The sequence below is a fragment of the Nannospalax galili genome, unplaced genomic scaffold (genome assembly GCF_000622305.1).
Source record: "Nannospalax galili isolate Female #2095 unplaced genomic scaffold, S.galili_v1.0 scaffold399, whole genome shotgun sequence".
NCBI lineage: Eukaryota > Metazoa > Chordata > Mammalia > Rodentia > Spalacidae > Nannospalax > Nannospalax galili.
The window spans coordinates 2,760,733-2,774,378 of record NW_008345053.1 but is presented as its reverse complement, the minus strand read 5'-3'; the positions used below and the strand labels follow the sequence as shown (position 1 = coordinate 2,774,378).

General features: G+C 43.0%; 1 protein-coding gene across 4 annotated transcripts in view; it reads left to right on the top strand.

Annotated features, from left to right (window-relative positions):
• Positions 1-12,735, top strand: part of Larp4b (La ribonucleoprotein domain family member 4B) — an 82,973-nt gene extending 70,238 nt beyond the window's left edge. For all 4 annotated transcript variants that reach the window (XM_008841343.3, XM_029567479.1, XM_029567477.1 and 1 more), the window contains 5 exons: positions 2,103-2,148; positions 4,236-4,400; positions 7,039-7,163; positions 7,260-7,368; positions 9,029-12,735. In XM_008841343.3, the coding sequence (XP_008839565.1) occupies positions 2,103-2,148; positions 4,236-4,400; positions 7,039-7,163; positions 7,260-7,368; positions 9,029-9,313 (730 nt within the window). In that variant the 3' untranslated portion in view covers positions 9,314-12,735. The remainder of the gene's footprint in view (positions 1-2,102; positions 2,149-4,235; positions 4,401-7,038; positions 7,164-7,259; positions 7,369-9,028) is intronic.
• Positions 12,736-13,646: the final 911 nt, after the last annotated feature.

Genomic DNA, 13,646 nt, shown 5'->3' with positions numbered 1-13,646 from the left:
CCGGGTCTTCTGGTGACTCACTGCAGCCTCTCTACCAGCACTGCTGCTTCATGTGCATGTTGGTGCTGTAGAGACACTCCTTTCCCAGAACATCATGGGCCAGCCTCTGCCAGTGTCTACAGCTTCCTCACCCTTCTCACCCCTCACAGGATTGAAGAGAGCGAGAGCCTGGTGGACCACCAGACTTTTTGCGGGAATGTTGTGATTGGTTTAGTCTTCTATCCAGATCACAGGAACTCTGTCCTGACTATCAGCAGGAAGGCCGTCTTACTTCATGTCACTCATGCACTCACTGGAGGAGCACTTCTCCTACCCTTCAAGATGTTTTTGGAGCTTACTACCCAGCTAACTGGTAGAACAGGTGTTCAGCCTGCCTCTGCTCTGACATGACGTCTTCATTCAGTTCAGTCATTTCTAGATTTTAAAGTGAAGTATACACGAGGACACTTGTAAGCTATTGTAAAATTCATTTCAGTATTGTGTCTCAGGGAATAAGGAGATTTAAAGAGATGGAGAAAGATGAGGAACAGCTAGTGAGTGGAGTTTTAGACCACCTATTATCTACTAACTTCATCTTATACCGGAGCAGCTCATGGCACCCCACAACAGATGCAGTAGTAACCTCAAAAAGCAGACCACCGTAGCAGATAAACAGTAAATTTGAAATATTGCAAGAATTATCAAAGCATGGCACGGAGACATAAAGTGAGCAATGATGCCGGAGAGATAGCATCAAGTACTAGCTCGACACAGGGTTGCCCCTTGTCAAGGTCAGCAGCCATGAAGAACAATAGAGTGGAACATGAGGTGTGCACTGTATTCCTTCAGTGCAGTTTGAAAATCTAGCAGGAAAAAGAATCTGGAGTGCCTTTGTCTACAGTGATAAAATCAGCATCTGTGAAGCTGTGGTGAGTTATGAGATAGAGTGGCCGCTGGCACCATGGCTTAGTAGAACTAGCACTGGAGTGTGCTGCCATCAAGAATAAACACTACACCAGCTATGTTCAAATCAGTTACTAGAGACTGAAAGGCAAAGGGGAACATTGAATAACCCAGGGTTAGTAACATCAGGTAGCAACCACCAATCCAAGGGCTGAGTTTGGGTTCTTAAAGGCTGGAAGCTTGGGAGAAGGGAGCCTGGGCCAGGAGTCTTGGGACTGGGCCCACTTAGCCAGGCCAATAGGCACAGTGGGGAGTGTATAAATTGCTATGCCCTTCCTGCCCTCAATAATAATAATAACAATAATAATAATTAATAGCTTAACAAGAATCTTCCTGGCAGAGAGGGAAAGCAGGGTTTGCAGAATCCCAGCCAGTTTACAAAGTGTTAGAAACATAGGGCTGAGCCCAGGAGACTGTCTTATTAGCCAGTATGCTCTTCCTCTTTAGTGATAGAGTCACTGTTAGGTCTCCCAATGATATTTGAGCTTGCAAGTGGCAGCTAAAACAGGCTTATACTTGCGAGATTCAGGCTTTATACTAATAGAGATGCTCCTTGTCTACTCAACAAAGGAGTTCCTGCTTCCACCCAAATATCCTATAACCTAAGGACTGCAACCCCTCCTGTGAAAGACAGTGTAGTTAACACACACTAGCAGGTACACAGTGAACCAAAAAACATGTATGTAGTTTCCAGTCCTGTCACCTATATAGTTTGGTGTCAGTCTTCATGTGTACATCTTGTCATTCCAGCTTAATGGACATGCAAACATCTGAATCTAAGTAGCTGTTCTACAGACCCTTTTAATTACTATTTTTCTTTTACCTGTCTAGACAGCTAACCTAATGATTTACTCTCAACTTCTTGTTTTTGTTTTGCTTATACTTTTTTTTTTTTTTTTTTTTTTAATGCATTAAGACAGTCTCAGTTGTCCCAGGTTGGCCTTAAACTTCCAGCTACCCCTGAACTGGAATTGTAGGCATGTGCCATGATGCCTGGTTTGAGGTTATTCTTTTAAAAGTTGGGCTTTTAGAATCAAATTTTGTCTTTGAAAGATTACTATGTGATAAAGACAGTGAATTGATGTGTGTTGTAAATACATGAGCAGAAGCGTAATTTCCCAAATGAGAAAAAATAACAATCTTGTGCTTTCCACTCCTAGGAAGAATTCCTTTGGCTATCGGAAGAAAAGAGAGGAGAAATTTGCAGTGAGTACATGTGTGTGTGTTGGGGGTAGGGGGGTGTATGGGTGTGTGTGTTGTGATGTGGTATGCTGCATATGTGTTAGTGTGCAGGTATGCACACTCATGTGTGCATAGAACTTTGGGAATCTTTCTCTGTCACTCTCTTCCTTACTCCCTTGAGACAAGGTCTCTCATTGACCTGGAAGCTAGCTGAAGCTCCCAGGATCAGCTTGTCTCTCCTACCATTGTTGGGCTGCGGGGCTACAGATACCTATAGCCATGCTTGTTTAGACTTTACATGGGTGCTGGGGATTTGAACTCAGGTCCTAATGCTTGCAGAGCAAATGCTCTTGCCCTCTGAGCCAGCTCTCGGACCCCTATGCCACTTTCAAGACATTTAAATCTCTTTCTTTTTCTGTCTTTTTGAGACAGGGTCTTCCTGTAGCCCCAGCTGGCCTGAAACTGACTGTGTAGACGCCCTCTATGAGATTCCCATGTGCTGGGCATTCTTGTTTTCACCCTCTGAGTCATTATATGTATGCTTTTTTATTAAAAATTCTGAGATGGCACAGCAGTTAAGAGCACTGGCTGCTATTGCAGAGGATCCCAGTTCAGTTCCTAGCACCCACATGATCTGTAACTCTGGCCTCGGAGGGTGTTGTATAATACTGGTGCACTTACATATATGTACACATAAAATTTTTTGAAAAATATAGTTTAGAACCCAGAAATTCTGCTTCTAATTAAGATCAGTCTAGCACTTGGCCTAGTATGCACAACGCCCTGGATTGATCCCCAGAATCCCCCCAAAATAAAATAAAAAATAAGGTCAGTCTGGTTTAGTTTTGACTAATCCTAGCATCCACTTGTCCACCCCGAAACAAGCCACTCTGCTGTGCCTGTGCCGAAGAACCCCACTATGATTTCGCTTCTTGCTGTTTTCCTGATTCTGTGTTCATATTGGTAGACCACTCAGAAGTTCAGGAGCCTTGACTCAGATGTTATGTGTATTCTAGAGGATATTTATTAATTGAAGTCATTCTGTTTAATGACTTCAGAAGTTTACAGACAAGTAACAAATATGTGAGCACTTGGGTTCAACCAATAGCATTCATGTCTTATCTGAGCGCTAAAGAACACCAAGCACTGCCTTCAGCACTGAGGCACCTGTGGGCCTGGCATTCTGTGGCTGCCTCTTTTGTCCACTGCCTGCCTCTTTGTTCCTAAAAATTGAGCTAGAGGTCATTTTTTGTGAAGGCTAGCTCTGAAAATGTTAAATCTGACTTTATGTGTGCATACATTGTACGGGGTATGTGTGGCATGGCATGGGTCTCTGGAGTTGATTCTCTTCCTTCCATCATGTGGGTCATGGGGATCCAACTCAAGCTGACAAACTTGGCCACAAGTGCTCTTACCCATTGACCCATCTCACTGGCTCTGAAAATGCTTAATCTTCTTAAAAGCTACATTCACCTCAGAAACATGCAGGTACTTAAAAATAAGCTTCTAAAACTTGCTTTGAGATCAAAGTATTTGCATTCTTTAGAACTTTGCTGCATTTGGAGCAATATGTTCGTTATAAGAGGGGGTGTATAATTGCCAGGTAGTAATAAGTACACGCTTGATTTTGAGGGCAGGTAACTGTAAAATTCAGCTGTTAGGACTGGAGAGATGACTTAGCAGTTAAGAGCACTGGCTGCTCTTGCGGAGGACCTGGGTTCAATTCCCAGCACCCACATGGCAGTTAACAACTGTCTGTAACTCCAGTTCAAGGGTATCTGACTCCCTTTTCTGACCTCCATGTGCATTGCACGACATGGGTGCACTTACACACATGCTGGCAGTACACTCTTACACATAAAATAAAAATAATAAGTAACTTTTTTAAAAATCTAGCTATTAAAGGCGAGAAATAGGCAAAAGTCTTATTTTTGTCACCTCAGACAAATTTTAATCCTTTAACCTGTTTGCATTGGAATTTTAAAATTATTACTACATTTCATTTTCTGGGTTTGTGTGTGTGTAATTCAGAAGATTCTTTGCTTTTCTCTTGTGCTTTCACTGTCTCTCCCCACATTTGTGTGACTTTATGGGGTGTGGTTTTGTTGCAGAGCAGCCAAACTCAGTCTCCAACACCACCAAAGCCTCCATCCCCAAGCTTCGAACTGGGGCTTTCCAACTTCCCTCCATTACCTGGAGCTGCAGGCAATTTGAAGACAGAGGACTTGTTTGAAAACAGGTTATCCAGCTTGATAACAGCGTCATCTAAAGAAAGAGTAAGTGTGCATTGTGGTTCTGGTAGCGTCTCACCAAGAACTGATTCTGTGCCAGGAATCTGCTGAGCTCATTATCCACATTAAAAAGCAAAGCAAAATACCATGAGAGGTTTAGAGATGTTTTAAGTGAGTTCTTTGGTCACTTGGAGTTGGAACAGTCAGTTGGCACACTGTACAGAAGCTTTGATTGCATCTTCATTTCTGTAGGACACAGAAGAATCTGAATTTTATCAGAAGTAATACTATTTTTAGTAATTACATGAGACAAGTTGCAAGAAGCTTGGAATAACTCCACTGTAATATGCCAGTAGGTGAACTTTGTAAGTTGTCACACGTGGTCTCCCACTCCGTGACATCATCCCTAGGCTTATCCAGGCTATTTGGGTCCAAGGGGAATTCCTTCCAGGGTTCCTGCGGTGCAGCGTAGCTAACAGACTGGAAGTAGGATTGGTCCTCCTGCCAGCATCTATGTTTGAAGACTAGAATGTGAAAGAAAGGGCTTTCTGGGCTGAAGAGATGGCTCAGTGGTTAAGAGCACTGGCTGCTCTTGGAGAGGGCCCAGGTTTGAGTCCCAACACCCACGTGGAGGCTAACAACCATCCATAACTCCAGTTCCAGGGAATCCAACACCCTCTTCTGACCTTCATGGGCATTGCATGACATGGGTGCACTTACACACATGCAGGCAATACACTCATACACGTAAAATAAAAATAATATTTTAATAAAAATAAAGGGCTTTCTGCCCAGCTACTAATGTACAGGCAAGTGCTAGAGGCAGGAAATGGTTCAGTGGTCTTGGGTCCAGGCACTCCTTATGCTGCAGTTAATCAGCTGTGGCTGCACACTGTACCACACCCACCTGTCTTTTTCCTGTATAATCCAGTGTGGCCTCTGATATGAGAGGAAGGTGCCGTAGCCCAAGTTTAGAATCACAGTAGTGAATGTAGCAGTTCCCATTGCTGGGGGAGGCATTTTTACTTCAGTCTTGAGACTTAGATCAGATGAAAGATTCAGTCTAGTTCTTAGTGGAAGGCGGAGTGCTCCTATTTTTAGCCTTGGAGAATGTATACATTCCAGGATTCTGTACTTTCTAGTAACAGTCACATGTTAGAATTGGCATGTCTTGGAAGTTGTAAGCTTACATGACTACATTTCCGATTGCCTTATAAAATGGTGTTAGAGGATTATACATTTTAATAGTCACTAAGTCTAATTTTTAAACTGTGGCTTCTCTTGAGTGATGGGTAAAAAAGAATCAGCAGGCCTCTCCCTGGCCTCACAAACAGCTGTTTCTTTGAATATAAGCTTTGAGTTTCTGTGTAGTCTTTCTTGAAGAGAGAATTACTGCTTCTGAAAGGCTTGGCCTGGCTCTGCAGCCCAATAGAATACTCTCACGCTGCACCTTCTTGGTGGCACATTTGCAGTTTTAGGGCTGCAGAGGACTTTGGATATGAGGCAACTAATCCCTCCCTGGTTGACATGGTATTTGTGACAGTCCCTTTCGGACTCCCTTGCACAGTGCCATATCCATCTGTATTTAAGTAGAGTCAGAATTGAACACACTTTGAGTCTAAGCACACTTACAAATAGGGAGCCTTTCCTTGCTCCTTGGTTTTAGCAAGTTAGACTCTTTCCACTTGAGAACAGTTATAAGACACTCTTGTTCTCAAGGCAGAAGGGCCTCAGACTCTCCAGCGCAACAGACAAGAGCATGCCTTTCCCCTGAGCCTGCAGTTTCCGCTTACCACTCTGTTTCACCTATGAACTTTTATCTACTTGGAACAGAAAGACAGAAAATTTTGTCTTTTTATATTTAAATGTATAAGCAATTATTTATTGCCTTTCAAAAAGTTATATAATGGGTCTGTCATTGTGTACATGAGTATACTTCTGTGGAATTATGACTCTACTTAGAGAGTCATTGACTGGAGACATTCTTGGATTCATTCGGTTCTTAGCCTTGTGACCTTAGACAAAATAACTTGAATTTTCCAAGCTATGGTTTCCTTGTCTATTAAGTTGGGTTCTTGTGTATGTGCACCTGCTTCCAAAGTTGTTTGTGGACTCAGGTGAGAACTCCTGTGGGTGTCTGCCACCTGCTGTAAAGTATTCAAATTTATGTAGGTGTGCATGTATCGGTCTTTGTTTATATTGTAGTAGACTGTGGTAATTTCACCCCTAGGAGATATTGGAGTGTGCTGTGGGAATCCAACACGGCAGATGAGTAGTGTTTGGAAGCTGCTCACTTGAGAAAAGAAGCTTGCAGATAATTATAATGGAAATGCAAAGGGAGCCCAGGACGTAAAACTAGCTCTCAGCACTTGCCAAGAGGAAGAAGGCTGAGTGATGTATAGGCAGAGGACAAACTTGAGATGTAGTTGACATTTTTTCTAGAGACATCTTCGCGTCTTTGTTCTATGACTTGCCACTTTGTCAGTGGGATCCCGCTAGTTCTGTTTTCTTGGGGTTGGGGTAGACACAGCGCTATTCAGCACCAGTCAGACAACCCTTCTGTATCTTCACAGGGAGATGGGAAGCAGGTTCTGCAGATGGGTTTGAGATTGCCACCCTTTCAAGGGTTAGACCCTCACCTCCTTTGACAAAGATCATAAGCCATTCCTTTAATGATTTTCAGAGCCTTAGTGCAGATGGCGGCACGGGCACCGTTCCTGCCGTGGTACCCAGGGAGCACTCAGTGCCAGCGCCTTGTACTGTATCAGCAGCGTTGGAACGTTCCCCTTCACCAGCCCGTTTACCTGAGTGAGTATCGATGTTCTACCAGCCCTCTGCTGTGTACCATTGGGAGTGACCTGTGATGGTACGTGAAATTCTTAAACCAGGTACCATCTTTTACAGGGATCCCAAGGTGGCAGAAAAGCAGAGGGAAACCCACAGTGTGGACAGACTCCCTTCTACACCTACAACAACTGCGTGTAAATCAGTGCAAGTGAACGGAGCCGCCACAGTAAGTACCTGGCCTGTCTTCTTACACAGCATTCACAGGCATTTTACTGCTTTGTGTCAGCCCAGTTTTAATCAGTCTGATTTGAAGGGTTTTATTGTGTGTGTCTCTCTCTCTTTCTCTTCATTTCTGCACAAAATTTCCTGAGTATTTGCTGATGATTCTCCATGGCTGCTCACATCATGTCTCTGTACCACAGTCACTGAACTCTTCTACTTCATTGTGGGTTGGTAGAGGTTTCTTAAATAGTAACATGGTCATAACTCTCTTCCTGTATGGAATTTTATGCGTCATATGTATGATAGAAAATTATGGGGCTGGAGAGATGGCTCAATGGTTAAGAGCACTGGCTGCTCTTACGGAAGACCAGTGTTCGAATCCCAGCACCCACATGGCAGCTAACAACTGCCAGGAGTAACTCCTGTTCCAGGGGATCCAACACCCTTCTTCTATTCTCTGTAGATACTGCATGACACGGATGCACTTACATACATGCAGGCATAACACTCATACACATAGAATAAAAATAAATTTTAAAAAAAAGAAGAAAATTAAGATAAAGAGTTAAGCAGAACAGCTAAAAAGAACAAGATAAATGACTGGTCTGTTTAAATCCCAGCTTTCCGCTGGGTGTGGTGGTGCCCACTTTAATCCCAACACTTGGGAGGCAGAGGATCTCTGTGAGTTCCAGGCCAGCTGGGGCTACAGGGAGACCCTTTCTCAAATAAAGACGGGAAAAAAAAATCCCAGCTATGATGGCTCAGGCCTGTAATTCTAACACTCTCAAGGGAGAGGCAGGAAGCTCACTGCAAGTTTGAAGCCCTAGGTCTCCATGGCAAGTTCCACCCAGCCAGGACTGCATCATAAGTGGTTCTTGTCTAGCAGTTTCTAGCTTCCATGAACCCAGTGTCTCTTCTGATTTGCAGCTTTCTTGGCTTGGTATCGAGTGAGTTGTTGCGATTGCATTGAGAGCTAAGCCCTGCTCCCAGTTGGTTGAGCCTTAAAGATTTAAAAAATATTATTTTATAAATTAAAATTGTAGTTGGATATGATGGTACATATTTATAATCCTAAGACTTGGGAGGCAGGGGCAAGGGGATCATATCACCACAAGTTCAAGGCCAGCCTGGTATATTTACTAAGTTCCAGGCCAGCTGAAACTGGGAAGCTGGAGGCAGAAGGGTGAGGGGTTCAAGGCCATCTTCACTACATAAGACCCTCTTCTCAGAACAAACAAAAATAAAAAGACCACGGTAGGCCACTGTGTAACAGCATAATTCCCTAGTGAGCAAAACACCCAGAAGTCCTGCCTGGTGTCCAGGGAAGTAGGATGGTGTTAGTATCTTTTTCTTGGGTCTTTCAGGCTTCCATATTGCTCAAGAATGCCTAGTGGCTGCATAGTGGGCAGAGATTGGTCATCATTTCATAACTATATTTTGAAAACTGTTAGCTTTTTTAGAGAGGTGTTTCTATAGTAACCTTGGATACTTTGCTGGAGGGAAAGTAAGCCATTGGATTTTATGAATGTTTTAGAAGCAAAATTACCTGTGAGGATAGAAATTTACTTACAATTAAAACTTTATCTTAAGTAACTTTATTTCACGTCCCTGAAGAGACACCTCTGTCATTTTGTGTGCATGATCCCACATTTGTCTGATTCCAGGAACTGCGAAAGCCCAGTTATGCAGAGATTTGTCAGAGAACGAGTAAAGAGCTTCCTTCCTCTCCAGTGCAACCCCCAAAGGAACAAAAGCCAAATGCTGTCAGTTGCGGGAAGGAGGAGAAGCTCACTGAGCCTGTGGAGAGGTGCAGGGAGCCCCCTGCCTTCAGGTCCACTCCTGGAGCCCCCAAAGACCAGAGGAGGCAGCCTGGGCGCCGACCCTCACCGCCACCTCTCGGGAAGCGTCTCAACAGAGAACAGAACACTCCCCCCAAGTCTCCTCAGTGAAATCCGGATGCCTGGGAGGGGCCCTGAAGAGCTTTTATTTGCCACAAACGAAACTCTTCCCCACTCAGTAGGAGAATGAGTCGCTGGTTAGGAGCTTGCAGTATCTGTGAGGCCCATGGGATGCCTGCAAGTTATTTTTCTTCTGTGGTCGGATTTTCCCCCTCTTGGAAAAAAAAAAAAAATCTATTTTTCAGGATTTAATTATATAATATAAACCTTATTTTAGGTTGGTGCTTAACTGGAGGTGATGCATAAATCTTGATTTTTTTTTTTTCAGGATAGAAAATGTATTTATCCTAACAAATTGATATTTTTTATTAAGCCTCCACATGGCTCTGAATGCAAGCTACATATGAGTTTTTCTGAATTAAGGGAGCTATGCTACTTTGTTGTCTTTTTAAATAGCTGGTCTGCAAGTGCATATCACTAGGGTATCCTAGCAATGGATGGGCGATGGTGTTGACAGGGGCAGCCTTGGCCTCAGAGCAGGGGACTGGCCATGTCAGGGTGCCGACGCACTGGCGTGGGATCTGTGTTTCCATCTAAACTGTTGACAGGTGATTCTAGCTTTAAATAAAGATGCAGTATATATAGTTCCTTTTTGATCTAGTGGGCAGAATGAACCTGCAAAGAGCACCTTAGAAAGATCTGAAGTCTTCAGAGTTCTGATGCAGTGCAAGCAAGTAACCAGCTTCTCACTCCAGGTCCAAGTGTATTATGGAGAATGAATTCAAAGCACATTGTGAATAGACCCTCAATGAAAATACAAACTTTGTTGCCCACTGACATCATACCATGAAGTTGTACCATGATGTTGTTTTGGTCCCAGTGAGCTGGCTGCCTGGCTCCCAGCCTCCTGTGCTTGCTCCGTGCCCATCTCTGTCGTGTCCCCCCACGTGCTCTCACTGGAGAGTCCACGTCTTAGCTGGTCCGTGTGGATGTCTTCCTGTACCTTTGCATCGGCACATGGATTTCAGAGTACATAGCCGAGAGAGAGGTGTTTGTGGTTTCCCCCTCTCTGGCTGGTGGAGGACAGAAATGCCTGCTCTTTTTACCTCCAAGACTAGGGTCTCATTGATTAACTTCTAGAAGTGCTGCACTTCTGAAGAACAAGGATGCACTAAAGTTAGCAAGTTTATAATAAAGTTAAATATAAATTATTTTGTTTTAAAATGCCTAAAATTTTTCTTTTAAGTATTCTAAACAGCCGACATTAAAATATTTCCTGCTAAGTGTAACCGTGCAGTTTATCCCACACAATGCTCTTTGCAAGACTGAGGCTTTTCTTTTTTTCCTTCTTTTTTTTTTTTAAAGAAAAAAAAATTATTTCCATCCAATATTTAAAGACTTGAATTTTATTTAAACTTGAAAATGACTTTGCCTTAACTTTTGTATAAGACAGCTTGGAGCTCATGGAGCCCGGCCCTGGGTTGGCAGGAGTGCGTCAGAGTCACTCAGTTACCGTGTGAACCTCTTGGTAGTCTTGCTGAGTAAGCATACTGTAGTGCAAGAGCTCGCAGTAGTTTTTGTAACATACCTTACAGATCTTCAACTGCTGATCTTTCTTCAGCTTGTTGAGAAATCCTGTAAATGCAAATAGTCGATACTGTATTAATATGTGCACTTGGGAGTGCGCTCTGCCTGTACAGTTGTAAATAATGAGAACATATTAAAAAGGTACCCTACAGAGAAAAATCTGATAAAAATTATTGATATATTATAAATGTTGCTGTTGAGCTGGATGTAGATAAACTAAATGTTGTGGTTTGAGTATTATTTTAATTTGTTGGTTTTTCCCCTTATTCTGGTGTGTTGAAATGACTTTGCCTCTTTGCTGCAGAAGGGAAATGGAAAGTCTTATTAAAAGCCTTCAAATGTTTTCATACTCTTAAAGTATGTAAATACATACTAATCATATCTAATGTGAAAGGGTTTTGAAGTATAATATAGAAACTGGCAGGATCTTCTGAGGAAAGTTAAAAAAACAGTAATCTACTAATTAAAATCCTATGTTGCTGCAAGTGATTTATCCTGCCAGAGGGAAAGCTGCCTGCGCGTGTGGCCATTTCCTTCAGAGCCACTGTCATTCAGTTCCATAGGAGTGTACACAGTGCAGATGTGTTTAAAATGCCCGTGAAAGGAACATAAGAATGAATTTTCTCGTAGATGTCAGATCACTGACCAAAAAAAAAAAAAAAAAGGCCAGCAACATTTGTTCTCTTGAGCCCACACTAGCAGATCCTGTCCATCCGGAAAGGCAGGCTTTAGACCTCAGGTCCTTCGTGTCTTGTCTTTGCTGGAGAAGGGACCAGGGTATTGTCAGCCATCCCTTATCCCCAGATTGCAGTGCTCACAGGCAGAGTCCTTGAGTTTTTAATCTGTCCGTTCCCCAAGGCTCACGCTTCAAAGTATGTGCGGTAGAACCACTGTTTGCTGGCCTAAGTGCAGAGCTCAGCCACACGCAGGAGCAAGTGGGCACATGGAGCGGGTCCTCGAAGTGAATGAAGGTGCTGCTCCTGGCTATAATCACTGCTTGGCCAGTGACAGCCTGGCGTCAGGAACAAAAACTTTGCTCGAATGTGGTTTTTATAGAACTCTTTAAGGAAGCAAAGGTGATATGCCAAATAGCTGTAAAATGTAAAAACAAAAACTTTTTGCTAATACTTTTGAGATTTTCCACTCAGAAAAAAATGGAAGTTATCCTGATAGGAAGCTGTGAGGGCGCATGCAGACTGTTGCTGTGTCACATACAGCAAGTCATATGTGGTTTTCATAGCATCTTTTTTAAGTTTACTCATTCCTTTCCGTATCTCAAGTATTGAATCAGAGATACCGCAGTCACAAATGACATTTTAGCTTGTAAAATTGTGTGATGATACTTAATTATCATTTGGAAATACAGGAATAGGAATCTGGCCCCATTTCACCAGACATGAATTTCAAGTAATCGCTCTCCTACTAGTCAGTGTCTTGATGTCTCTGTGAGCCCTTCTGTCACTGCGTCACTGGTCCACGAGTGGGTGGCGGCAAGAAGTCCTACATTGCTGTATTGGGGTTTCTGCAGTTGGTTTGTGAAAAACTGGTCCAGTGTGTCCCGGCAGGCGTCTTAACGGTGCATACCTGTCTTTGTCCCCTTCAGTGAGCTATAGTTGTGGGTTTGTGTGCTTTGTAGCCTGTTACACGGAAAGCAGCAGACAATCGACGATTCCAGAGCGCTGGCAGCCGCTGAGTCACAGAGCGGGAGTGGAACGTGAAGCTTTCTTGAGGGTTTTTGTTTCTGTTCTACTTTTCATTAAGACTGGAATCAAGCTTACATGTAAACTATTGGTAATTTAAGTTTCCTTTTGTGTCATTCAGTGTAAAACTGTCTAATTTGGAAAAAAATGTAGGTTATGAAAAATAAAGATTTAGGCACTGTTCAATTTTTCTTTTGATTTTTTTTTTAATTGAAAATTTCTTCAAGAATGAATCTTTTTAAAAAAGCATTCTTTTTGTTTGTTTCAATCTGTTCCCATCATTGTGCATGAGGATAATACACAGGGGCCCAAACAAAGTTCGAGTTTTTGAAAGTCTTCCCAGCCCAAGTAAGTTGACCACAACATAAGAGGTCTTTCCTACTTTGTTGGGCTGGGCAGTTCTTTTTTTATGCTTTTTTTATGTGTAGGAGTGTACTGCCTGCATGTATGGTAAGAACACCCATGTCGTGCAGGGCCTTTGGAGGTCAGAAAAGCATCAGATCCCCCAGAACTGGAATTAGGGACATTGTTAGCCACCACATAGGTGCTGGGAATTGAACTCCGGTCCTCTGCAAGAACATCTGATGCTCTTTCTCTCCAGCCCCAGCTATGCAGTTCTCATAGCGTTAAACTGAAGTGTTCGCAGGTTGAGGATACAGCTCATTTGGAAGAGCACTTGTCCCCAATGCACCCAGGCTTGGGTTTGATCCCTATGTCATGTAATCGGTAGGATGGTGCACATCTGTAATCCCATCATTCAGGAGGCACAGGCAGGAGGATCAGAAGCTCAAGGTCATCTTTGGCTACCTAGTGAATTTGGGGCCAAAGTCACTGGCTTACTCTGTAAGTAAAAGACTGAAGGTGAGTGGGACTTGGTGCGTTTCTAACTTAGTGGACAGGTGGCCTGAAGATGTCTGCTGATGTGCCTCTTCTGTAAGGTGCCCTTCGAGGTTTCCCCCATTTTTCTCCTGGGTTATTGCTCTCTTCATGGATTAATCATCTTTTCTGGCTATTAGTCTTATTATGTATGTTACAGACATTCTACCAGTTGTCTGAAGTTTATTTCTACTGTTTTTAATTATTAGGTAGGCATCTTT